The sequence below is a fragment of the Dunckerocampus dactyliophorus genome, chromosome 15 (genome assembly GCF_027744805.1).
Source record: "Dunckerocampus dactyliophorus isolate RoL2022-P2 chromosome 15, RoL_Ddac_1.1, whole genome shotgun sequence".
NCBI lineage: Eukaryota > Metazoa > Chordata > Actinopteri > Syngnathiformes > Syngnathidae > Dunckerocampus > Dunckerocampus dactyliophorus.
Genome location: NC_072833.1, coordinates 5082402 through 5108758, shown reverse-complemented (window position 1 = coordinate 5108758; position 26357 = coordinate 5082402). Strand labels below are relative to the sequence as shown.

The window sequence follows — 26357 nt, the reverse complement described above, 5'->3', positions numbered from 1 at the left end:
TAGGTGCTAAAACAACTCATTTCATCTGACAGCTATATTTGAATCATCACGAAAACTCTTGAATGATACAACCTGTAGGATAATATCGTTTTATTAACTTGTTAGCTGAGTGAGTAAATATTTCCTACAAGTAGGTTGTAGAAATATTCTTTCCTAATTTGTTACCTGAATGGATGAACATTTATTTAAGTAGTTCATAGAAACACATAAGGATAAAGTGCACTTCTGGGTGTGCATGTGCTATTTTGTACAGAAAAAGGTGCTGATGAGAGTCCCACCACGTCAGCTAAGACGCATTTCTCAGCTGTTGTCATCACGCACATACCACCGAACAACGCGGGGATTACGATATCTTGGGCTTCCGTGGCGCCGATGGTCTGAGGGAAAACAACTACAAAAGGCAGAGGGGACTAGCGATCAAGGCCGACTCGCTCTCCTTCTGGTCAGGAAGCCGCAGGAGGACGTTAGGAGAGACAGATAGCCCGGATATCCGAAGAATGTGAAATGATTCTGTCTGAATTATTTTCAAGACATATGGTAAATCTTCAGTTAGTGTGAGTCATATTCCTTCTCATAATTGAAGATTAACGAGCACGTAAGGGGAAATTACATTTGTTTAATTCATTTACTAAAGTGGCCCGTGTGGCCTTAATAGAATGCGGAGAATTTCATCTCCAAGAAAAGCTGATCAATTCTGGCAAAATGAAAGAGATGTACTGAATTACCTCTTTTCTTAACTAATATATACTACAAATAAACTTTAAAAATACACAATTTCTATTATTTTTTTAAATTTGAAAGCACCACTTAAAGAGCACTATTGGTCCAAAAAAAAAAAACAGAAAAAAGTTCAAATATTGCATTTGGAGACTGGAGCTAGCACATGACAAAGTCAATGTTGCAGATGCCAGCTGGCACCATGTATACGACTTAAATGCTCTCTAAAAAACACAGTAGATGAATGTGACGCAGCAAACTCCACGTCTGTTCATTAGTCCCGCTGACTACAAAGACGAAGTCCGCCAAGCAGGCCAAACTGACGTAAAATCCCCACAGCCAGGCAAGACGCCACACTGCCCCCTGCTGACGACCGGCCATTAAGTACCCCGCTTCAGGCGCGAATATGTTGGAAGCACATTCATTACCTCCTGAAATATGATCAGACATTACGTAAACAAAAAACAACCACGATAACACTTCATAAAACATTTTGTCAGGTATTCCACCCAAATTATTAGCACAATATGATATACCACAACCACATATAATAGAATAATAATAAACATATCACAACCATAAATGGTAAATATTGTATTCAAGTTCAATAAAGTGAGTTATACTGTACTTGACAAAGCACAGCAGCAAATGAGAAAGATTAATCTGGGATATTCTTTCTTTTTTGTGATTAATAACGACATTGAAAGCATCAAAATATTACTATTTTTGTATTATCATTTAGATATTTGTTTACTTTTAACTTTATATTTCCTCGTGATTTTTTTTCACCATAATCTTTTTGGACCCCAAGAAGAATGTGTTGTCTTTTTTGTGATTAAATCTAACAGAAGAAACATCAACACTGTTAATTAATTATTATTTGTATTTTTGTATTTTTTTATTATTACTTTATTTTGGCAGCAGCTTTTCTTCCAAATTTTGGGAATTTGTCTTTTTTGTGAATAAAAAAATACATTTAAAAAGTTCCAATCCCATCCAAATATTACTTTATTTATGATTGTTTTATATATTTGTTTATTTGTAATTTATTATTTTTATTGTATTATTTTTATTTATTGTTTTTTCTAGCGTGTGTGGTTTTTGTTTTAGCAGCTCATTGCCCAAATGTAAGAGTGTGTTGGAATTAGAGATGTAAATCTCTTCGTGATAGACGACTCGATTGGAATCTAGATACAAAATAAAGTCAACAGAACAACAGGTCAAATGTAGTTGTTGTTTAGACCAAAAAAAGACTTGCTCAATGAACATCCTTTAGTTTGATGGCATCAATACTTTGCATTCTATATTTTATATCCATATTTTTCCATCTGTTACATTTGGAACGCTTAAGTTTGAAGTTTTAATGTTGCAACAAATGGAAGCGGAGCCACCAAACTACGTTTTGTTGCATAGTGCGTGCAATGACAATAAACATCTACCTACCGATCTGGATATAGAAAATATAACAATGAAAAAACACAAGCCTTAGCCTTCAGTCCAATTAATAATACACAATAAATAAATAGTATGAAGCCCATTAAAAAATGACACATCTCCTACAAGCACAGATAGGCACCGTATTTTCCGGACTATAAGGCTTCAACATTTTGTCTCTAGCATAGCAACAGCACAACAGACATACTCCACACATGCCCAACACATTAGTACCATCTAGGGGCACTGAGGTGTAACAACAGGAGAAATACACCTACTGGCACACGAGCCTTGAGCGCCCTGTCGCAGCTGTCGGTGTGAAAAAAAACATATATAAGTCGCTCCGGAGTACAAGTCCCAGGACCAGCCAAACCATGGAAAAAAAAAAAGTGTGACTTATAGTCCGGAAAATACGGTAAATAGAAGTATTTGTCACATGTGTGCAATAAAAATGCTGTGTTAGCTTGGAAAAGTAAACAATCCCATACTCAAAATGTCATAAGCGTGCAACATTTCAGACTGAAGGCAGCGTTTTCAACACTCCAGGTAGGTAACAAAGGTGCAACATTTCAACGTAAACAAGTCACAAAGCAAAAAAGTTACCATACTCGCCCGTGTTGGTCTGGCTGGTCATGTTTTGCACCGTTCTTGTCAAATCCAAAGATGTTCCAAACTTTATTTTTTTTGCTGATGTGTTGAAACTCTTTCGCGGTGACTCGATGGATAGCTAGCGCGCCTGCTACTATTTCCATCCATTCTCGTCTTCGGTCATGGCAAGCGACGGAGCATGCGCGACAATCCTTTCGCCGGCAGCCCAGGCTCTCGCGTTGTTTAAAAGACACGCTGTCAACCGACTGCTTCTCTCGCGATACCCGGTGCATCGATGCAGGAGGCCGCTAGCAGCGCAGCCGAATCATTCGCTTGTCAAAACGGATATCCGGTGGCATCAGTTTATGGTTCACAACCCTAGTTGGAATGTGGTCATGGTATTTTTTATGTTAACATTACTGCTATTTATTTATGTATTTTTGGCAGCAGCTCATTGCTCAAATCTTGGGAATGTGTTTCTATGTATTTATTATATATTTTTGGTGGTTGTTTTTACTGTCATTTTTCCACTTCTTACCATCATTTTGTATTTTTTTTGCTGTAGTTCATTGCCTGAATCTTGTGGGACCACCACCGCAATGTGTGTTTCTATTATGTGATGGAAAGTGACTTAAAAAACCCCATCACACATTATATCCTTTTATTTTATTTCATCATCAAACTTATTAGTCACTATATATTTCATTACATTTTTCATGTATTATACATTTGTTTTTTTTGTAATAGTTCATTGCCCAAACTGTCGGCTTGAGTTGCCATGTCCGACACCCACTGTTCCACTTTTGTCTGCCCCATCCTGACATGTACTTGCTAATAATCCACTGCGTGTGGGATTTAAGTGTCTGGAAAATGGAACATACCTGTGTGGGAACATCTCCATGGACACTGGGTGGTGACACTTGGGAGCAGAAGAGGGCTGGCCCTGTCACTCACACACACACACACACACGTTAAACGTGAGCTCTGCAGGATTCCAGAATTTTTAGGCTCCTAATGAGCCCACCTCAGTCAAAGTCACCTGACGCAGGTAGATTGATCTTCACGCTTGACTCGGCGTCCTCTCCACCTGACTGCTGTGTTTACCTCCCCGCACAATTAGTCTTGAGGTGCAGACAGACAGACAAAGATGCAGTGCGCGTGTGTGTGCGTGTGAGAGAGACAGAGACTTCATTAGCTGTTTATAAAGATGGGAGATGTCTTTCAAATGTCTTGAAGGTGGCTCCCTTCTAACTGAACGGCTATTAATCCCCGTGATGCTACTCTACATGCCTGCGGCTCCAAATAACAAGAAGCAGAAATGGCTTGGATGAAAAATAAAACGCTTTTTTCTCATCACTTTTTGACCACATTAGCATTTAAGACTCCCAAAATAAATAGCACTAGTTTTTTTTTAACGCACTTTCTTTTGAATTAACTACCATTCCCAATACTGTGAACAATTTAAAGGTAAATATTGTCGTAATCATTATTATTATTATTGTTACCTACAGCAAGATTTAGCATTGCCTGAAAAGTGTAGTAAAGACATTCTGGGGGAATCAAGTACTGTATGTGTGCGGGGCCACAGCGCCACTCTGCGGTAAAGATGAGAATTACTGTACATCCTGTTGAGGACAAAGCAAACAGGAAGTATGAAAGTTAAAAAAAAATATATATATGCGTTACAAGTTTTTTTAAAGTGTGTTTTGTGTGTCTGGATAAAATAATTAAAAACGTTTTTTTTTTTTTTTTTAGAAAACGCGAAACTAAGATAACCGTAACTATATCAAACAGTAAAATGTACTGAGTGTCTTAATAGATGTTTGCTGTTGTGACAAAAATAGGCACGTCAGGCATTCCATAGCAATTTTAAGGCTGCAAGCCAGACAACTTTTCAGAGCTTGTTTTGCATAAATTCATTGATACAGTAAGAACACTTGAAACGTAATATGTAATACATAACGTCCCATCAAAGTACAGCAAAATGCAAAAATAAAGCTTTTGGAAATTAGCTAGCTCTTTTCACGTGCTTACCTGGCACTCATGTTGGGGAAGCGTAGCATGCGAGTCATGACTGACAGGTGACATCAGGGGGCGCCATAATAGGATACCATGGGTAGCAAAGGTGCTATATTGTTACATTTTGTTATTAATTGATCTGATCTCATTCTGATCCCCACATTAAAGGCAAAATCATCCCACGATCTTGAAAAAGTTCAAGTAAAAAGTATTGTACATACAGCGTGGTATGGTATCAGAAGGTTACCAATATCACGCACTCCTAATGACAAATACTAAACTGTCTGAACCAATTTTACAGTGTTGTGCGTGTTCTGTTGGGTTAAGATAACTGACAGAAACGTGTCCATATCTTTAGTTTTACATAAGCCGCCCATTAAAAAGGTGCACAACTCAACACAATATTAATAAATTGACTATTTCCATAGTTAGAGCATAGAAAGCTTGTTTATGGCCTTCTAAAAACGTGTTCTAGCATTATTAGGGCCCTGTAGACATTAAATAACAACCCTTAACCCTTACTTAATATAGTAGAGACCAGCAATAATAAGACACTGTTAGCATTGGGAAGGTTCCTTGTTGTAGTATCTCGAACATAACGTGGCTTGATCTCAAGGCATTTAAATGAAACAGTGACTATTGAATGAGGGAGCAATATTGGAACCATGATGTGGCGAGGGGCGACTAATACTTTTGAAACCTTCAGAAAGCTCCCAAAAGGGCCTCAGAAGTACTCATGATTAATACTTTTTTTTTTAAAGATCAAGTTTCATGTTCTTCTTTCAAGTTCCGTGAGAAAACATTCAGCTAGTTGTATTTTTTTTATTTTTTGTTTTTTTCATGTGACTTGATAAAAACTACTAAATACAAAATGAAATGACACTAACCAATGCTATACCCAGAAAAAAAATAATTCAATTCTATGGCTACAAAAAAAAAACGTTTTAAAAATCATTCAGAAGAATCCATTACAAAATGTGCCACTTTACCACAATTGTTCCTTGAATATAAAGCAATGACGTACTTTCAAATAAGTTAGTGCAGCCACTACATCTACATCAAAAATAAACATGTCACACACCCAAAAAAACCCAAAACTTTTCGCACACTGAAAAACCTGCAAAAAATAAAAAATGAATCTGGGTCGCAACATTTTTGGTTCGTTTGTCCACAAAATCCGACTTCATACATACAGTATCACGTTGTATCCAAACCATATAAATATACTATACTGTATATGAACAAAATAGACTAAAACTATTTCATACAAAAAAAGGATTAATACCAAATGAAGGCGCATGATTATAAAGGTCAATAATTTAAAACAGGAAATACTTTCATACATGTTCAGGCTTCGTCTGTAAGGCTTTTTTTTTCTTAGCACTCACGCCTTATCGCCACAAATGCATCAAGAGGTATAAATACAACAAAACTCTAGAAAATAAGTTAGTGTCAAGCAACTATACATATTTACAGTTTAAATACAAAGGAGGGAGTGTTCACGTGTGAATGTCATATGGATATAAATGTTGCTGGAGAACGGCCAACATGGACACTTTTGGCTTGAAATGGAGGAGGAAACCGTGGCGTGGACAGTGGAGGCGGTCTCTTCAGCACAGTGATAGGCCTGGAGGTGAACACGTGAGGTGGGACATTCGTTTAAGCAGCATCGGCACGTTTAGGAGTGTGTTCAAGTGGGAATGGAGCGAGGAGTAGTCAACATCGGCGTGGAAGAGGTACAGGAGCGGTGTCGGCTTAGTGCAGGCGGGCAGGCGCGGTGTCAGTCGACGTCGCTGAGGTCGCTGACTGGGTCGTCCTGCACTATGCTCAGGTGGTTCATGGCGCGGCTGAAGGCCACCTGGACCGCCTTGCGAATGCTGGACGTGCGGCCTTCCATCATTTTGATCTTGTCGATGGTCTTGTCCATACCCAGGGGGACCATCTTGGACCTTGGAAGCCACTGCCTGAGGTGAAAGGGGGCGTTTTTGCAAGATTTGAGAAGAAATACCACAATGACCTGAATATAAGACGCAATTTGTTTTTCCAGGTCATCTTATATTTGGGGTCTGGAGAGTCACACATGAAGGTGGCACCGAACAACTTCTCCTCAAGCTTTTCTTCCCGTTACTCACACACAGTAGTATACACCAAATGTGTCCCATTCAAAAAAATAAATAAAGTTTTCATATAACATGCACTGATGTGCGTCTTCATGTCACTTGGCCACTTGATGGCACTACTGGCTCACATTTCTCCTTCTCCCTCTGCAACCCAACGGCTGTTCATGCGTTGATTGATTAGCTTTTTTATTTTCCCCACCACTTGGAAGGCGGCGTCATGTTTCACTGTTTACTTTTCGCTCTGAAAGCGCTCACAAATGAGAATTACATCACGACACGATGGCAAAATCATGGTGACCATCATAAAGCTGCTTTTTTTTTACACCATTTTTCAACATTTAAAGACATTTAAAGGCAGTTTGAAGTCTGCACTTTCGACATTAGTTGAAAGGGAGCGGCTATGTGGCAGAGTCATCATGCTAAGCCGCCTATCATTTTAGCACATCTGCAAGGTCAAAACTCCCAAGAGTTAAGACAATGGTGATGAAAGAAACTGGTTAAGCAGGTAAGAAATATGATCCCCAGGTGAGTCGGATATATTACACTGGAATAAGCATTGTGGGCTGTTGTTCACCCAAGCTAGGCAAACGCACCTTGCAATTTAGTAGATATTTCAAAGATATTTCCCGCCCAGAAAGCCATGGAAAAAGAGGGGTCATTTTATATTCAGGGACGTGTACGTATACAACGCATCATGCATATGTAACAGATGCCAGCTGTACAAGAGAATGTTGGTCAAGCTTACTCCCGGACATCTTAGATGTCACGCTGGACATTGATTTGACAGCTCAGGCTTTTGGCTTGATGGCTATCACTCTCGCCTCTCATTCGGTGGGCCCAGTGGGCAGTGTGGCAGGAGGGCAAACCCGCATGGGTCACACATAATAGTACATGTTAAAAATAGACTCACTGACATAAAAAAAAACAAAAAAAAACAACTTACCAGCTGCGTTTGTTGTCGAAAAAGAGCACGAGGTAGAGTTTCTCGTCCGATTTGTACTGCATTTGTTCCCCGATGCGGAGCACGTCCATAGGAGGCATGGGGATGGACACCCCGTTGTGCTGGCAGCCCACACGCGGCATGTGGGGGTCGATGATCTGCAAAGGTGCGTTAAATTCACTTGTCATTTTATCCACTCTTAATGTACACGTGCATACTATTACACTAAGCGCTTGGGTTGGTTGTCTTTTCATGCAATTAAATAGCAAGTGATTGAATGCTGCCACCTAGAGGACAAATTGAACACAATCTATACAGTAGCTTCATCCATAACCCAATGGCTTAAAGTTTACATGTGATGCTTTCTTTGCCTACAAAACACTCACCAAGGCAGGGTAGGAGGGGTATCCACTACATTTGGCCCAAACTAGCTTTAGGGGTTCCAGCGCAACAGTTGCAGCACTAGCGGGCATCCAAATATTGCTGTTGCCAACCTCTACAGAAGCGGGGACACCGAACAAGGATACAGGTGGGTTTAAAACACAGGAGCATCACAAGCAGGAGGGTGGAACATCCACATGGAACAGACAGATATGACACTTTACGCGCCATGTTCTTGTTCATTCAAATCAGCCAAATATGAATTTTTGATGGTCCAGATGTTTGCTTGTTGGACGCCATGGTGACAGGAGTTGCAGACACTGCCAGAAGGCCACAAAAACTTGGCGGGAAGCGACTGTGACTCTCCAACACCAGGTGTCTGCACTTTTTTAATGCATTTAACTGTGAAATTTATTAAATACACCTTATAAATTGTCAGTTTTGCTTTATTTGTAGATATGTGGGACTGTGCACAACAAACTACTACACTACGCTGACATTTATTTAGCAAAGAGCAGTGTACATACCTGCAGCAATCCGTGCAGCTTTGGCAAAATTCCCATTTTCTATGCAGGCAATTAATTCACTCTTATCCTCTACAGTGCTTCTCCGCACCATGGCAGGTTTCCCTTTTCCACACTTCGGCAGACTGAGGATGGCGCTGAAGACGAGAAGTCAAGATGTAAAAAAAAAAAAAAAGGACCCTGAGGTGACGTGTGGTGGTTTATACCGACACCTGGGGCCCCCGGGTAGACTGCTGCAAGAGGAGATGGAGGACTCTGAGGCACAGCGTCTTCGTGGCTCCACAGGTCGGCTGGCTCTGCTGGGCTGCTCGGGCTCCTTCATCTCTTCCACGTCCAGGAAACCTCTCGACAGCCCTGAGCGGTGACAAAATGTACATTCTCAATAAAAAAAAGAATAGAGCCACTCCTGTCCACAGCCACTAGGGGACATATTTGTAATGATACGCTGTAATGCTGAATTGAATGAGCTTAAACAGTACCCATATCAAGTCTTTTCACTGAAGACTTCCCCTCCTCTTCATCTTCACCCTCACTGTCTCTATGCTTCCTCTTCTTGCTGTGAAGTAAAGTCTCCAGTCTAGGAATGACCACAGACAGGAAGGATTTGGTGCCCAGCTGCGTGGCGCCATTGTCCACCTCCTTCTCGCTCTCTTTTTTGTCAGCACTGTTGGCACCGTCGTCGCTGGGCTTGTAGGGAACGACGGCTTTCGATTTGCGGAAGAGCACGGCGGTACGTCGGCTCATGGTGCCCGCCGGCTCGGCCAGGGTGGACGTGGCCACCACGCTCACGTCGCCGTCAAATAAAGAGTCCTGGAGGCCGTCGTGAGAGTGGCCGTTGAGTCGCGGCGGCGACGATGGCGGGGGGTGGAGTAGTTCACCGTTGCATTTATCGTCATGCTCTGGGGCGGCGTCTATCGGTTTGAGGGTGGGCGGCTCGGGGTCTGTGTCTGAGTTGATGAGAGGAGGGATGGCGTCCGAAGGCTCAAGTTTAGGCGGGAGAGACTTGTCTGCTAGAGGAAACATGACAAAAACAAGAGTAATGTGAAGAGATGCAGCCATGTCTCCTAGGTTATTTATGGCAGCGTCTTGTATTCGGGTCATTTCATTACTGGCACATACATACCCTCATCTTCTGGTAAATGTCCATTTGCCTTCCATTTCTCCTCTTTCTTCACATCCTCACATTGGGCTATAGAAGACGATGCTGATGTGGAAGGGGCTACAAAGGAAGAACAGCTGCCGTGGTGGTGGGCTGACGGCTGGACTATCTTCAGGCTCATTTCGCTGCGCACATCATTGATGGTCTTCTTGAGCAGCTTGATGCGTTTGCTGCGTGAGGGGCTGGACTTCATGGCGCAGGTCAGGTCAAACTTCTCCAGGAGCTGCTGCAGCTGCTTGTCCAGGGGTAAGTGACTGCGATTGCCCGGTACGAGGAGACGGTCCACTGCAGAAAAGATGGGAGATGGTCAGTTTTGTTTCAGTTATTCTGCCTGTGCAGGAGATGGCGGGTTCAAGTCCGCATTGGAACGTCTCTGTGTGGAGTTTGCATGTTCTCCCCGTGCTTGTGTTGTGTGTAAATTTGGACAGCCACAAATAGATTTGGCGCTACCTGTTCTCCCTGGCTCACAAATACGATAATGGGACTGTCTGTGAACGTAACTTGTCATTACATCTCTGTACAAGGGTGCACCAATTGTCATGGGGGGTTCGTGAATAAAAATGGAAAAAATTAGCACCTAACACAATTACGAGTGTGCCTGAACGCCTCACAGCGCAAGGAGAAATGGAGCAGAAAGGAGACAAAGCACGAAGTTATTCATTGCTCTGTATGCATCGTATGAACAAATAAGTTTGACGATTATTTTGAGTGTTTAATCTTGAAGATTTAATTTATATTGGTGTTCTAATCCTTGCATGGCACAGCGGTGAAAACCTGTCAGTCAGTGGGGATTCCCCAAAAAATAAGGCTTTATTGCTGGTTGAATGTATTTTTGTACTTTGGATACTGCTTTATGGGATTACTAAATTTTCCCCTTCAATTCGGCATTAAATATGCAGACTTAAACCATAGCCATTACAAGTTATTAATTACGTAGCATGAGGTTGTCTTTTACGTAGCGTTAGATTGTCTTTTTAAAAGAAGCAACTAGATCAATAAACAGATACTTTTCTCCACGTGAAATTCACTAGCAACAAATCTTATTGGACACTTTTGAAAGCACATATCCCTCTTCTCAACGAGCAGCGGATTCTGCTGTGGCCCCCTCCCATATAAAAGCACTCACGGATGACTCCGTCCTGCTTGTGACATAAAAAAAAAATAAACACAAAAACAAGCAACAGAAGAAAGTTAATTTGTATTCCTTTTGTTTTGCTTTTCGGGGTTTTTGCTCACTTTTTGTCTTCCCCACAGGGTCCATAAAAATTAAATGCACAAGCAACTTGGACGAGCCTAATGTGTACAAGCGATAGAAAAAATGGATGGATAGATGGATGGATTTTCTGCCTACCGTCCTCCCAAGAAAAGGACGTCGTCTTCATTTCAGGAACATCCACGAGATGCATGCCACTCTCTGCATCAAAGCCGATCTTCTCTGCATCGCGTCGAGCCTTCCTGATCACCGCTCCACCCTGATCTCGAAGGCGGACAGCTGCCCGGTAGAAATAGGTGTCCTTGGCATTGTATTTCATGCAGTTGTCGACAATGAGGTTGAAGTCTATCTCAAACTGGTCAAAGTTGGTGTAATTCTGGGCGTCGATGCGCTGACGCATGGTGGAGAAGTCCATTGGGTATTTGATGTGGTCGAGGTAGTCGGGCACCTAGAAAAAATAAAACATTGGCACATAAGTTCTGCCAGGTTTTATTGGCATGTGGAGGACAAGCAAGTGCAGGAAATTCACCTCACTGACGTCAACTGGCTGAGTGAAGATCCTAGCCTGGTCTTTGGACTGCAGCTGGTCCAAGAGGGTTCTCAGCACGATGCTGAAGGGAGTGAGCTGAATCTCCAGCAGGCTCTCGTGGAACTTTAACTACAACACAGTGCCAAGCAACATGAGCACATGTGCTCGCTTTTATACCCACCAGGAGTTGATCTATTACCTCCTCCCTCTTGAGCTTCTCCCTCTTGCGAATGAGCTCCAGCAGCAGCCGAGCTCTCTCAAGGTCATGCCGGAGCCGGTGCCACTGCTTCAGCTGGTCCTTCAGCGCCCGCGTTTCCTCCTCGTTCTGCTTCTGCCAAAGAAAAACAAGTGAATGTATTTGTTAACTTAAGAGTGGCTAAATCTGTTCTACAAGCTACACTTCCAGAAAGAAAAGACGACCAAAAGTCCTCTGTGATTGACTGACTGATGAACAAACCGGCTGTGCATTCTTCTGGGATTGCAGGCTCGTCTGGAGGCGACGTATCAATGGCAGGCCGTTCCTGGATTGCCTTTTAAGAGTCCAGTAATTGAGGACCAGCTCCACGAATGCTTTCTTTTTCTGGATGGACACCTGGTTCAAAATGGCTTGTAACCTGGCAGAGGCATGAAGAATGACAAGAGAAAAAGGGACATGTTTGTGCACGGTGAGCGGTTGAACTAGCTCACGATTGGTCAACAAAAGTGATTTTAAGCTTCTGTGTTATGTAGAATTTTTTCAATAGAAAGCAAGCTAACAACTTAACAATGGTTAGTGCATCAAAGCATATCATAGCAATCTCCAGATGTGGTGGCTATGAGCAATGCACTTCTAAAGCTATAAGTGCTTTGAGGCAATGCCAGGGCGTAATTGCTTCTATTGCTATTCATTAAAAAAAAAAAGCCTAACAATAGAACACATACAAATACACTGCTGATCAAAATTTTAAGAACAGTTGAAAAATTGGATCTTAAGAAGGTTCTAAGTAGAGTTTCAAAATGCAAAAAAAAAATGGGAATGAGATAAAACATTTTGTGCGTCAACAATTCATTGCAAATAACCCTTAACTGAAATAGGCTGTTCATCAGCTGATCAAAAGTTTAAGACGGCAGCCTTGTGAATTGTGTGTCAGGTATTCACACTGTCATAATCTCTTGATGGCAAAGGGAACACAGCTTTCTCTCTTTAAACGCGGGCGGATAGTTGAGCTGCATAAGCAAGGCCTCTGGCAGCATGCCATTGCTGCTGAGGTTGGACGCAGTAAGAACCTTTTTAAACTTCTCCTGAGGGTTATTTAACAAAAAAGTCAAGAGGTAGATCCAAAAATATGTCACCGGCCCTGAGCCGGAGAATCCAATTGAGTGTCCATCAAGACACGAGACGATCCACGACCCAAATGAAGGTTCTTACTGGTGCGGAGTGCAGTCCAACCACCATCAGGCGACATCTGCGAGAGAAGGATTTTTAAGAGCAAAAAAAAAAAAAAATCTTCAAAGTCCTGGTCTTCAACGTCACAAAAGTACCCGTTTGGAATTTGCAAGAGAGCACCAAACATGTGACATTGAAAAGTGGAATAAAGTTTTATTCTCTGATGAAAAAAAATGTACCCTTGGTGGCCCTGATAGTTTCCAACATTACTAGCATGACAAGATCATACCACCTGAGATGGTTTCCACACTGTACAGCGGAGGGGGCGCCATCATGATCTGGGCAGCTTTTTCCTTCAATGGAACAATGAAGCTTCAGGTTGTGCAGGGGTGTCAAACAGCAAATGGCTATTTGGAGATGTTGCAGGGGGCATCCCTCATAAGTGAAGGCCCTCATCTGTGTGGTAATGACTGGTTTCTTCAACAGGACAACGCTGCAGTTCACAATGCCCGCCTTCTTCCACAGGAATAACACTCTTTTAGACCATCCTGTGTGTTCCCCTGATCTAAATTCAGCTGAAAACATTTGGTGATTGATGGAAAGGGATGTTCTGTGAAGTCACCTTCACAACCTGGAGCAACATTCCAACTAGCTTCCTGGAAACACTGGCATCAAGCACACCCAAACCAATTTTTGAGGAGAGTAACAAGAATGCCACAGCTACTCATTATTGAGTTCCTTTTTTGAACATTTTATTTCTATTTTAGGGGAGTTTTTTTTTTTTTTTAAGTTATGGTCATAAACTTTTGATCAGCTGATGGACAGCCTACTTCAGTTGAATGACTGTTTGCAATAAATTGCTTACTCAAAATGTTGTCTCACTCCCATTTCTTCTTTTTGCATTTTGAAGCTAAGCTACTAGCTACTAAAGAACCCTCTTAAGATCCAACAGTGCAAAATGTAAATTCTTGCAATTTTTCAACTGGTCTTAATTTTTTTTTTTTTTTTTATCATCAGGAGTGTACATATCTAGAGTGTGGATTAATGAGATACTGCATCCTTATTTATGTACCTATGAGAAGGAAACAAAGGCACGGCAGAATGGGTTGCTTCTTCACTTTCAACTTCAGGCTCAGGTTTCCTACTCTTCTTCTTCTGCTTTCCACTCGTCTTGTCCACTTGGCTGCACAGTCCATTCTTGGGTGTGGCCTCGTCATAGATTGTAAGCTTCCTCCTCAAGCATCCGTTAGGAGTGTGAGCGCCGCAGTAGGCGGTCTTTTTCACTGAGAAGGTGGGCTCTCCTGACTCGGTCAAGTCCTTAATGGGCTCCATCTTCATAAACAAGCCCGCTTTTTGTGCGCAGCTGACGTGGAAGGCTGTGTAGCAATTGGCTTTGTGGCACTGAATGCACGCCCCCACGCCTTTCTCTTTGCACAGATAGCAAGTGAGCTTCCATCGGGCGGGCGGGATGTGGCTGACGCCGTCGATGGGCTCGATGAAGGTGGTGTTGGAGAAGCCCACCTCGGGGACCCACAGGGCACAGACCACGTGGCCCCAGCGGTCGTCGTCTGTCTTTTTCACAGCTCCGCCCTTGCTGGGGCAAAGGATGCAGTCTGCAGGTTGTGTGGGCGACTGCAGGCAGTGTCGACAAAGCCACTGGCCCTCTGGGATGTAGGGCACGCCGTAGCACTCCTGGTGCACAGCCACATTGCACATATCGCAGAAAAGAATGGCGTTGCTGTTGTGACACTCGCCATCCATGCAGATGCAGCAAACAGCATCATCATCAACAGAAGCTTGCCTTTCGCTGCCTTTATCCAAACCCTCCAGGTGCAGCTCTTTTTCAAAGCGGTCAATTAAGAACTCAAAGACGTTATAAGACACTTGACTGACACCTTCACTTCGCCGTTTGTCGTTGACCAAATCCAGCCAGGCGTAGTCTTCCTCATCCATGTCGTACTCCGTCTCCTCGTCGAGCTCTTCTTCTGTTTTCTCTTCATATTTATAATATGAAGAGGGACGTTTAGGAACTGCAGGTAAGTTATACTCCACAGTCTGAAATTTAGGCTCAGGAAGTTGGGGTGCAAGATTAGCACAAGCAGGATGTCCGCCTCCTTCTTTCTGAGCACTGATGCCCAGTGCGGCATTTCTCTTCTCCTGGTTGTTTTTCAACCGGACCGACCGTAACAGAACCTGCTGCTGCGGTTTCTCTGAGTTCTCCTTGTTGTTGGCCCATTCCGTCATCTCCTGCACCACTGGGTCGTCATCCGAGATGACGTCAAGCTTGTCGAAGATGCTGAGGCGGTGGATGTGCCCGTCGATTTCAAACTCCACCATTCGTTGGGCCTGGGCGTAAGTCAGGATCTGCTTGTTGGGCGAGGGCTTGATGGGCGAGGGCGGCCTCGGCGGCGCCGCGGCACGGTGGCTCCGGGCTTTCTTCTTCATCTTGCTGCTGCTCCGTGTTTCTGCTGGGAAATAAGACATAATTAGGGTGTGTTCACAGACCAAAAATGAGCAAACAAACTCTAGGCCTATGATTCTCAACTGGTGGGTCGTGGGTCTACGTATGGGCAAAAAAATAAATAAATGGGTGCATGCCATGTTTCTCAACAACTTTGTCAAACTACAGCAGGAAGGGAAGGACATCGATAGGGACTCCTGTCAGCCCGATACACAGCTGCAGATATCTGCTGGAAAAGAGCGTGTTTGAGATGAAAAAAACGATTCTGCAATTTGGGTCGCAGCTTGTCACTGTGGGGTGATGGTGGGTCCCACAGACATGCCAGTACAGAACCTACTCTAGGCCATTTTAACCAAACCAAAAATGTCCACTGTGAACGCAGCTTTATTCCTCAGGAGTGTACAGTGATTTTTCCATGTCAACATGGGCATTCTCTGTTCACTGCATGGCTTTAAAAAAAACATATGCACCTTACTCCAAAGCATTCTATATAAAGTTAGCTGCAGTCTTGGCCGCTGTTGGCCGATGCACAAATTAGAGACACAGAGAAACAACTGCTTCAATATTAGCGACTCCCAAGTAGCCAAGCAGCTAACAATAACATTAGCTAGTAGCCACTTCGCTAACTACCACGAATAGCTATCCGCAACCTCCAAGCAATTCAACACAACGTTACTTGTGGAGTTATACCGTGAAAAGGCATAAATAAAGTTAAAATGACAAACCTTTTGTTGGTGAACAGTGTTGCGTTTTGAAAACCACAGCTAGCCACCAGCCGTACAAAGCAATGGCGACACGGCCTGCTAAGTGGCTCTCTCTCCGAACACACAGCTCTCATTCAACGGGCAATTTAAATCAGATACAAACATAAAAGATGCTTGGGTGCCTGTCTGTTCCCCCACAACGTGCTCCACGCTAGTAGCTGCTTTAAAGGGACGTTCATAACCTGCAAAGTCGAGCCGGAGAGACTAGCTAAACGGCAGCCAAGCCTGGACGGCTCATCCCCCAACACAACAATGCATTTTTTTTCACCAGACAACTCCCACCGCTCGGCGTGTGACGCTGGAGGTCATGTTGGTAGCGAGTCGTATTTCACACAAAAGCCCATCTGTCACGCAATCAATGCATTGGCCTTCTGACGACACACACACACATATATATACATATTATATATACACATTCCCGCACACACACACACAGCTAATGTTGTAACAAAGCAGGAGTGCTATCAGTGTGTTTCAGAGGTGACTTCACGTCATGTGCTGGGTCATTGAATAATTTGCCACACCAAATCCACAATGTCAATTTTATTTATCCCCAAACCACCTACATTACCAACCCGGATGACAAATTCACACCCAGGCCCTTAAAAATGCCGACTTAAACACATAACGGTCACGAAACATGTACACGGCAAGCGCTTTAAAAATGACACCGAACGCTCCACGTTACCCCTTCCAGGTCTTTAAAGTGACGCAAACCATCACAAAAACCTCTACAACATAGATATTTTATAAGCGCGTCCATATCAAAGTCATGTCGTGCGATGAATAAAAGAGGCATCACACCTTTGCCATCCTAAAGACCTCTCTGCGCCCGGTCGGTGACATCATTAAAACCTGTTCCTTCCGTCCGACGCTGTGTGGAGCTGCTCCGGCCGAGCTCACCAGGAGACAAAAGCAACCAAGTGAACCTCCTCCTGTAGCCGGATCACCAAATGTGTCACGTTTAACCGTTTATGGACCCAACACTTAACAGTAAGTAAGTCAAATACACATATGGGGAACTTTTAATGCCGGACCGGGCGGCGTCGGGGAGAACTAGTCCGAACTGGGTTGGGTTCGGCTGGGTTCTTCCTCGCTAGTTTGCCTGTAGGTGTGTGGCCTAGTTGTTTGCTAACCGGATCGGTGACAAATATGGGCGAAACGTGTTTTATTAGCAGTAGCGATCCTGTAGAATACTACTACAGAATACTATTCATCATACACAATAGCAGCGTTGTACGATGATGTTTGTTTTGGTGAGTATTAGCCTTCATGCTAGTTGTTAGCATCAGGAGAGCCACCATGATGTTTACTGGTGATGTAGCGTAACTACTTGGTTATTATTAGGGCACTATGCATGTGTGTGGCCTTTTTTTTACTATTATGTGCGGTTATTGTCCTGACATTTTAGTCAAAGCTGGTTAAATTAGGCGCCACTAGTGCACTGTGTCGGCTATATTCTGTTGTCCTTCCGGACAAGCACTTTAGCCAAACCCGGAAAAGCTTGCTGTCAGTTAGCATGTACGAAATAACTTGCTTGTTTGTTTTTTTCAAAGGTGATACAATTAAACATAAATCATGAAATCACACCAATATTATGTTCGTGTAAAAAATCCCCATGTGTTGACAGTGTGACCATCGAATGCTTGCTACTATAACCGGCCACATAACGACATTAAGTCATATATTTTCTACATTACCGTGATAGACAATGCAGCCTATTTGTTTTACATAATTGCAGACCACTAGTCCAGGAATTCTTAACTGGTGGAAAAGTGGAACCCATGTCTTGACTTTTTATTTTCTGTTAAATTAATCAATATTTTACTCATCCTCCCTGATATATAAACATTGCATTACATTGTGTGGTCTTACTCATTGCAAGTTGATATTTAAAAGTGGATCGCCGATCCATTCCGGCTGGGTCGCAGACAGCAAGTAAAAAAATGTCATTGAAATATGTAATATAGGTACAATTGATGTTTTGGCTAAAACACAAAGATAATAGGTCTGCTTTCATGAATGACTAAGGAAATTCAAAAATATTCACATTTGAGAGGCCGAAATCAGAGGATATTTACATGTTTAAATAAAGATTAATCGGTTACCAAAATAGTTGTCGATTAATTGGGTAATCGATTAACCATTGATTAATTGTTGTAGCTATAGCATACATGCAGTTATGTTTCTCCTCATTTCCTTAATAAAATGCCTTAACTGCTCTAAAATCCACAGTGGACATGTAATTATGTGTTTTAATGTTTGAACAGATTTTAAAAACAAATACACTTGCTTGGTTTGACATTAATAAAAGTATTGAAAAATGTTAATAAAAATACCATAAATGAAAATTACGTGGCTCACGACTTAAAGACCATTGGAAATTGTGGGTCCCAGGTTGAGACTATTTGAGAACCGCTGCTCTAGTCCATTGATTATCCAACTTTGAGCGGATCAACCCCAATATTGATAGTATCGACACCAAGTATAGCGTCAGTATCAGATTGATACCAGCATGGTGAGATTGAGATTTTTCAGTTTTTGTCGGTTTGCAGGGGTGCACAAATTACAATTTTCTGTCCGATCACCGATCTTCAAAAAGCCTGACCTGCTGATTCTGATTATTTTTTTAATAACTAACTGACAGCATACACCTTCAATGTTCCAATCTTCTTTTGTTGAACAATACCGGTGAAATGAGGAGAAACATAACTGCATGTATGCTATAGCGCGTTTTAACTGCACATAAGGTATTTCTCTGAAATATAAATGAAAAGTTTCCAAAATTGATGTCCAAAATTTCTCTGAAATATAAATGAAAAGTTTCGAAAATTGATGTCCAAACTACTGAATTATATCGATTCCTTTTACCACAGCAGGTTACACTGCAGAACCGATTTGAGCCTCTTACCAAAAATTAATTGCACAGCAGTGTTTTCCTTTTACAAATGAAAGGAAATCACGGGGTATTTTTTTGTAGTGGTTTTGCTTTTTTCACTGCTCATAAGCGCTAACAGCAGGGCACTGTTACAATAGGCTTGTAAATGTCTTGAGTTAGTACAAGTTGCAGGGGGAGCATTTTGAGTGTGACACTGTCCCGGAAGCGGGCTGGGTTAGTTTTACATGTGGGGATTGTACTTGCAGCAAAGCTGTGAATAAAGTTGAATTGAGCAAGTAAGTATACAGCTGTAACCGTCCACTCTTTATGGTGAAGTAAGTAACGTTCTAGAGTGAAAGAGCTGCTCCCTGGCTGTTTGCTCCCGCTAGCTTTATTTTTAGCATTAGCTAACTAACTTTGCAGAGGTAGATAAGATCGGTTTCGTATGCAAGGACCTCGGCCGATCTCTGATCCCCCACACTTAAGGACATCGGTGCCTGTGCAGGTACATGTTTATCTGTTTGTGTTCACATGAGTTTTGTTGTTGTTTTGTTCATATTGATGTCTTCTATTCACATATTGTTTACAAACAAAGTCACCTCCAGTAATACGTTCTTGAAAAGGTCTTTGGGGCCAAAAAAAACAAGGGATTTGATTGAAAAATTTCACATTACAGCGGAATCTTGCTCAACATCATTAATCCGTTCCGGAAGGTCCGGCTCTAACCGAAATGGGCGCGAACCAAATGAATTTTTCCCATAACAAATCACGTAAATCAATTCATTCCTTCAAGAAAGACAAAAATGTTACACAAAACACATTTTTATAGTTTTACATGCAGAAAACAATTTGAAATGTGTATCAATACATACAAATGATGAATGAAAGGGATAAATGAACATTTAAGGTTACTTTTATCTTCATTGAAGATGTGATTCTTGACGTGACTGTTACAAAACACAAGAAGTGGCAGCGAGATCTACACGGACCCCGACTTCCTGTTAAGCCATGAGGTATTTCTTGAATTCAATAGTGTTTCTTACGTCAGTAACTCGAAATGGAGCCAAAGAAAGTTGCAGGTGCCAGCATTTTGATAAAGATGAGAAACACTATTGAATTCCAGAAATAAGAAAACGCAAAGGTGGTGTCCGGGTGGTGTCTCGCTGCCACATTGTGTCTTTGGAAACAGTCAAATCTTCATTTAAGGTAAAAGTAACCTTAAATGTTCGTTTATCCCTTTCATTCGTCATTTATATGCATTTAGAAATGTTTTATGTATGTACAACTCTAAAAAAGTGTTTTGTGTTAATGTTTTTGAGAGTCAACCGTTGATGACATCATAGCTGGGCGACAGCTGACTTCTGGTAACTGTTTCCATGCATTAGCAAGCTAATAGGGTGCTAACAAGGACGTTTTGTGATTTAAAAAAATGCATTAATAACACAGTTGGACTCATACAGTGTATTAACATCATGACACCACACACGCCATATTGTATGCAAAGCGGAGAATTATGCAAACGAGGCAAAATTTTGGCTTAAATTTTCGAGGTTAACCGAAAAAACACAGTAACCGGGGCTTTTTGACAAACATGTTTTTCCTTACTTTGGCACTTCCGCCTCCCAGGAAAGGCCTACTCTTTATAAGCTCAGGCTCCACAAGGATAAGAGATCTAGGATTTTAGTTGGTATTATGCAACTGGACATGTAAACAGAGCATACATGCCACTGATTGTTTCAGAATGGACTCTGATCTTGTTTCCCCTCTGGCTAGGTTGTGTGCAGAGAGGTGCAACTATTTGGGTCATAAATGGAGAGGGACAAGCTGTCACCCAATGACCCGGACAGCCGCACAAAAACAACAACCCCTGCATGAGAGCTGCCCCGTGGATGAGTAGAAGTGATCAGACCTGACAAACAGGACAGAAAGAAACCTTTAGGGGCGGCCACCGTCATGGACGGGGAGGACGATGTCTCGCACACGGGTGAGGACGTGCTTGGCTCCGTAGACAAGAAACAAGAGGCGAAGGGGACTTGCCTGAAAATTGAGGGCCAGGATGGCTATGTGTTTAAATCCTACAGCATGAACCCACGCGAGACTAAGGATGCCAAGTCGTCGTCTTCCTCAATAACACTGGATAAAGACCTTCCCCGCGCCATCCGTCTATCTTCTCAGGGTGACACAGAAAAAGATCCGGCATCTCCTTCCCATTCAAACAAATGGCTTGGCGTCGGCACTGATGAAAATACAGAGAACGAAAACACTGAGAATGAAAACTATGAAAATGGTAATGAGCACATTGAAGATGAAAGTCGGGATACAAATGATTTAGAGGACGAAACGCAGGACTTTGAAAGATTTGAATTTGGTAACTCGTTCGGCCCGTTTTTGACAAGAGATGGGGAAGACTACAGTAATATCCTGAGTGGCTACACAAGCACCCTTTATGATGTTGCCATGGATGCCGTTACCCAGAGCCTTCTGGCGTCGATGAGAAGTCAAACTAACCCAAGGAAAAAATCCCCCGCTTGGAATCATTTCTGCATATCACCAAGAGATAACACCAAAGCAATATGTTTGTATTGTATGAAAGAGTTCAGTCGGGGCAAGAACGAGAAAGACCTTAGTACAAGTTGCTTGATGAGGCACGTGCGAAGGGCTCACCCCATCATGCTCTGCCAAGATGGCGCTGACGCATCAGCACATAATCTGAGTACTTTAGCATCCTCGATCCCCCCGTCGCCAAACTCGCCAAAAAACGGTGACATAAACAGTTTAATGTATCCTGGGTCAAAGAACACTTCAACGTCCACGTCTTCGGCTGAAAATTCCGACCTTTCTTCCCAGGAGGTGTTATCCAAAGTTGAACCAAAACCTGAACCTGTTAGCAGCACGCTCGCACCCTCCCATTCCAGTGAAAACAACCTTGAAGAGATGCCTCCTGACGGAGGGACCGAGCCTCTTCCCTGCAACACAAAAGGGTCTAGTTCCCGTCGAAGATCGGCCGTATGGAAACATTTCTACCTTTCACCTGTGGACAGTTCCAAAGCCGTATGCATCCATTGCATGAATGAATTCAGCAGAGGGAAAAATGGGAAAGATCTCGGCACAAGCTGTCTTATACGTCATATGTGGAGAGCCCACAAAGAGGTTGTCATTGAGGAAAATGGACTGGGCAATCTCATTCCTCCACCCTACTCAAATCCCCCGTCACTCTTGTCCCGCACACCATTACATGACCCACTGGATATAAAAAAAGAATCAACACTTCTTCCGTCTTCACCGGAAACCATATCAGACGAAGTACCACAAGCCATGACGGAAAGCATGGATATGAAAGAGGAATCCAATGAGGCCATGCTTTTGTCGGAACAGGAGTCCTCTCTCACTCTATCCTTTAGTGCTCATGGGGAGGATACACCTTCAACCTCCTCGCCATGTGATCTCTCTGAGGCTGCCAACCTCAACCAGAATCATGTTATTTTCCAACAGAACAAGAAGATAATGAAACGGGTGAAATCCGAGGTCTGGCAACATTTCATTGTATCACCCATTGACCAGTTAAAAGCACTGTGCCGTTACTGTACATGCGTCATCAGTCGGGGGAAACGGGGGGACTTTGGTACAAGCTGTCTAATGAGGCACCTGATGAGGCGGCACCCAGACGTCCTCCAAAGCCAAAAAAACACAGACGACAAGGAGCCCTCCCCCCAGCCCTATGTTAACATGACCCCAGACGCAGTTTCAACCAAAGAAACTAAAAGCCACAGCGGTGAGAAAAAGCCACAAACAGTTTTCAGTAAGAAGACGTCCAAACTGTGGAACCATTTCTCAATTTCACCCACCGACCCCACCAAGGTGATTTGTTTGCACTGTAGCCGCACTATAAGCCGAGGCAAAAAGACTACAAACCTCGGCACCAGCTGCCTGTTCAGGCACATGCAGAGGTTTCACGAACATTTTCTCGAAAGTAACAATACTATCTCAGGTGATGTGCCGTCTGCTGAAATCCGGGTCAAACAGGAACTCGTGGATATGCCAGTTTCCCAAACGGACCAGAATCACGAGAGGTTTGATGACCACCACCCAGTTGCCAAAAAAATTACCAAACTTATTGCTGAAATGCTTGCACTGGATCTTCAGCCATCCTCTATGGTGGAGAATGCTGGACTGAACAGACTGCTAGAGTACCTCCAGCCTCAGTATTGTCTACCGCCCTCGTCTTACTTTACCAGCACTGCAATACCAGATATGTACGAGAAGGTGAAAGGCATTGTGCTGACACACCTAAAAGAGGCGGAGGGTGGCGTCGTCCACTTCACAACAAGTATTTGGGTCAGTAGCCAGACAAGGGAGTACTTGACCCTCACTGCGCATTGGGCAACATACGAGTCCAGTGTCAGACCCCAGGGCCAGGATTTCCACTGTTCAGCTCTGCTAAGTGTGTCCCAAATAGACTGTGATCAGGATATGCACGACATCCCAAAGCAGCTGGAGTATCTGTTGGATTCTTGGATCACCTCATCAGGGCTGAAGAGGGGTTTCACTGTGACCGACAACGCCAGCATAAGAAACAATCTGGAGGACCACGGCCTCGTCGCCGTGCAGTGTTTTGGACACACAATTGACCTCATTGTTAGCGAAGCCATAAAGAGCCAGAGAATGGTTCAGAACCTCCTGAGTATCGCACGAAAGATCTGCGAGCGTGTGCACCGCTCGGCCAAGGCAAAGGAGAAGCTGGCTGAGCTCCAAAGGGACCACCAGTTACCGGAAAACCAACTCATTCAGGACATTCCTTCTAAATGGAGGACCTCCTTTTTAATGCTGGAGCGGCTGATGGAGCAAAAGAGAGCCATTGACGAGATGTCAATCGAGTGCAATTTCAGGGAAATCATCAGCTGTGACCAGTGGGAGGTGATACAGTCCGTCTGCAATGCACTGAAACCCTTCGAGGTGGCCTACCATGAGATCAGCAACCGCACTGCCACTCTGGGACAAGTGATACCACTCATTCATATCCTAAATAGAAAGATAGACCTGCTGTTTGATGAGACTGTGGGCATAGACACCATGCTCAAATCTCTAAAAGAAGCCATGGTGGGCAGGATGTCTGCCACCTTGCACGATCCACGCTTCACCTGGGCGACCATGCTGGACCCCCGTTACAAGACTTCATTGTTCACAGAGGAAGAGGCAGAGCGATGTAAGCAAGACCTGATCCAGGAGTTGGACCTGTTCTCTTCTACCTCGTCTGAAAAGTCTTCACTGCCCAACCGCTGCAACGAGGCCCTCGTATCTGACGGCACCGCCCTTTCCGACAAGGACAACATCTGGTCCCTGATGGCTGACTTGAGGCAAAAGGTCAAACACGAGGAGAAGTCAAAGTCCTCCGAATTGGCAGTGCTGGAATACCTTGAGGAGGACATACTGGATCAAAGCTGTGACCCGCTCGACTACTGGAACCTTAAGAAGTTCCTGTGGCCAGAGCTTGCCAAAGTAGCTGCCCGTTACGTGGGCTGCCCTCCCAGCGTCGTCCCAGCAGAGGCACTGTTCAGCACCGCAAGCGTCAACTGTGCCCTAAACCACCCCAGGCCTTCACTGGAAAACATGGAGGGTCTGCTCTTCCTCAAGGTCAACCTCCCTCTGATTTATTTTCAGTACTGATGAAGCATTAACTTGAAAGCCCTTTAATAATAATAAGGACCAAGTGACATAGCTGTGAAATGGGGGTTTCTATTGTGATGTACAGTATCATTGTATACACTGATTTTGTACAATGCTGCAACCGGGGGGGGGTAATTTTATTGTGTGTACTACTGTTTGAACACTTTGAAGTTCATGAAAAGTCTCAGTGAGAAGTGTATCAGGGAGGGGTTTTCTTGCTGTCGTGTGTTTGCATAATTATTCATGTGTGTTTTCTCTGGACTCTCTCCTTGTGCCTTATCCAAATCTACTTCAGGTCAAAAATGCTGTAAATATGTTTTGTTCAAATCTGCGCAATCCACTTCAGGTTGCTTTTGAATATATTACTGATGCAGTTTTCTTCGTGAAAACATGGCCCAAAAATAAATGCTGTGACTGAAAGATGTTTTAAATTAATGTTATTTAATTTTCATTGTGAAATTGTGGCTCAAGGTACTGTCATTTAGAGCTAGATGTTGTTTTTCATAAACTTGCTGAAGTGTTTTTAATAAGGCTCAATAAGATATTGCTGTATTTTCGGAATAAGACATTTGGGATTTACAATTTGTCTCTTAAGCACAATTTAGGTTTATGTTCAGAGGTTTAATTTATGGGTTTGAGTAAAAATGTAATATACATTTTTATATGGAACCTAATTTGATAAATGATTTAGCATTGAAACTGGAACCAGTTTGTAAATAAAGTTTTTTCTTTACGCTAGATTGCAGAGATGTCTTTTGTTATATTGTAATATTTAAATGCAGGTTTGAATTTATAAGTCTGTAAACTCGCTTTATTTTTACGTCAAATAAGAATGTGCATGTCCATAAATTCAGGGGCGCAGCTCCCCCAACAGACTTTTATTTCGTGGTTCACACAGTCCAAACAGGTGTAGTAATTCTACACTTGATCATACTTAAGATTTGTCAGATCAAAACATGATCACTGTGTAAGACTTAAAACCTGCGACATCAAGTTCTACTGCAAAAATGTGCTACTTTGTTTCTGAACTGTAAGCATCATGGGAGCTGTAGTTCTTGTAGCCATAATTGGTTAAACCTTCGTGTCTAAAGTGTGTGGGGGAAAAAGTAGCGTCTTCTAGTATTGTGTAATATGAATGTAAATGTGACTGAGTGTTATTTCATGTCTAGAAGGCTCTAATAACCATAACCTAACCTTATTTGGAAGGTTTTTCTATTTTCCTACATAAATATTCCATTTATAAATAATCCTACATTGCGGAAATTTCTCGCGGTCGGCTTTCAAACCAATTAACAGCGATAAATTCGACTTGACTGACGAATCTTGGTAAATGTGTTCATACCTGTTCACTTACCAACAGGGCTTCTAGGAATACGCAGAGTCCTGGACAACTTTCTTGTTGGACCGGATTATTCTGGAATGAAAGGCCATACAGACTGGGAAAAGAATACTGAATTGTATAGATAACGTATTGTGTACTGAAGAGGTCTTACCATTACTTTTGAGTCTGAATCCAACCTTGTGTGTCCACAGTGCCTCCATGAAGGGATGGTCACGTCATCCTCCGTCTTAATTCTCTTCAGCCCGTGTTCGCTGTGGT

At 42.9% G+C, this 26357-nt stretch overlaps 2 protein-coding genes across 15 annotated transcripts; one reads left to right on the top strand and one right to left on the bottom strand.

Annotated features, from left to right (window-relative positions):
• Positions 1 to 5566: 5566 nt before the first annotated feature.
• brd1a (bromodomain containing 1a) lies at positions 5567 to 17182 on the bottom strand. Of its 13 annotated transcripts, none has more exons than XM_054752866.1 (13): positions 16177 to 16491; positions 14063 to 15458; positions 12070 to 12238; positions 11824 to 11955; positions 11625 to 11753; positions 11234 to 11543; positions 9847 to 10167; positions 9203 to 9733; positions 8930 to 9077; positions 8727 to 8860; positions 8205 to 8314; positions 7822 to 7976; positions 6390 to 6722 (listed from the first exon to the last, which is right to left on the bottom strand). In XM_054752866.1, exons 2-13 carry the CDS (start codon positions 15433 to 15435, stop codon positions 6539 to 6541), a joined length of 3696 nt encoding a protein of 1231 aa, XP_054608841.1. In that variant the 5' UTR covers positions 15436 to 15458; positions 16177 to 16491; the 3' UTR covers positions 6390 to 6538. The 13 variants fall into 13 exon arrangements, with proteins under 13 accessions (XP_054608834.1, XP_054608833.1, XP_054608835.1 ...); XM_054752867.1 differs by having other exon boundaries at positions 8936 to 9077; XM_054752868.1 differs by having other exon boundaries at positions 8936 to 9077; positions 12082 to 12238.
• zbed4 (zinc finger, BED-type containing 4) lies at positions 17060 to 25512 on the top strand. 2 transcript variants are annotated; one of them, XM_054752870.1, is made up of 2 exons: positions 17060 to 17208; positions 20867 to 25512. In XM_054752870.1, the coding sequence occupies exon 2, from the start codon at positions 21047 to 21049 to the stop codon at positions 24755 to 24757; it is 3711 nt and encodes a 1236-aa protein (XP_054608845.1). In that variant the 5' UTR covers positions 17060 to 17208; positions 20867 to 21046; the 3' UTR covers positions 24758 to 25512. The 2 variants fall into 2 exon arrangements, with proteins under 2 accessions (XP_054608845.1, XP_054608846.1); XM_054752871.1 differs by having other exon boundaries at positions 17102 to 17212.
• Positions 25513 to 26357: the final 845 nt, after the last annotated feature.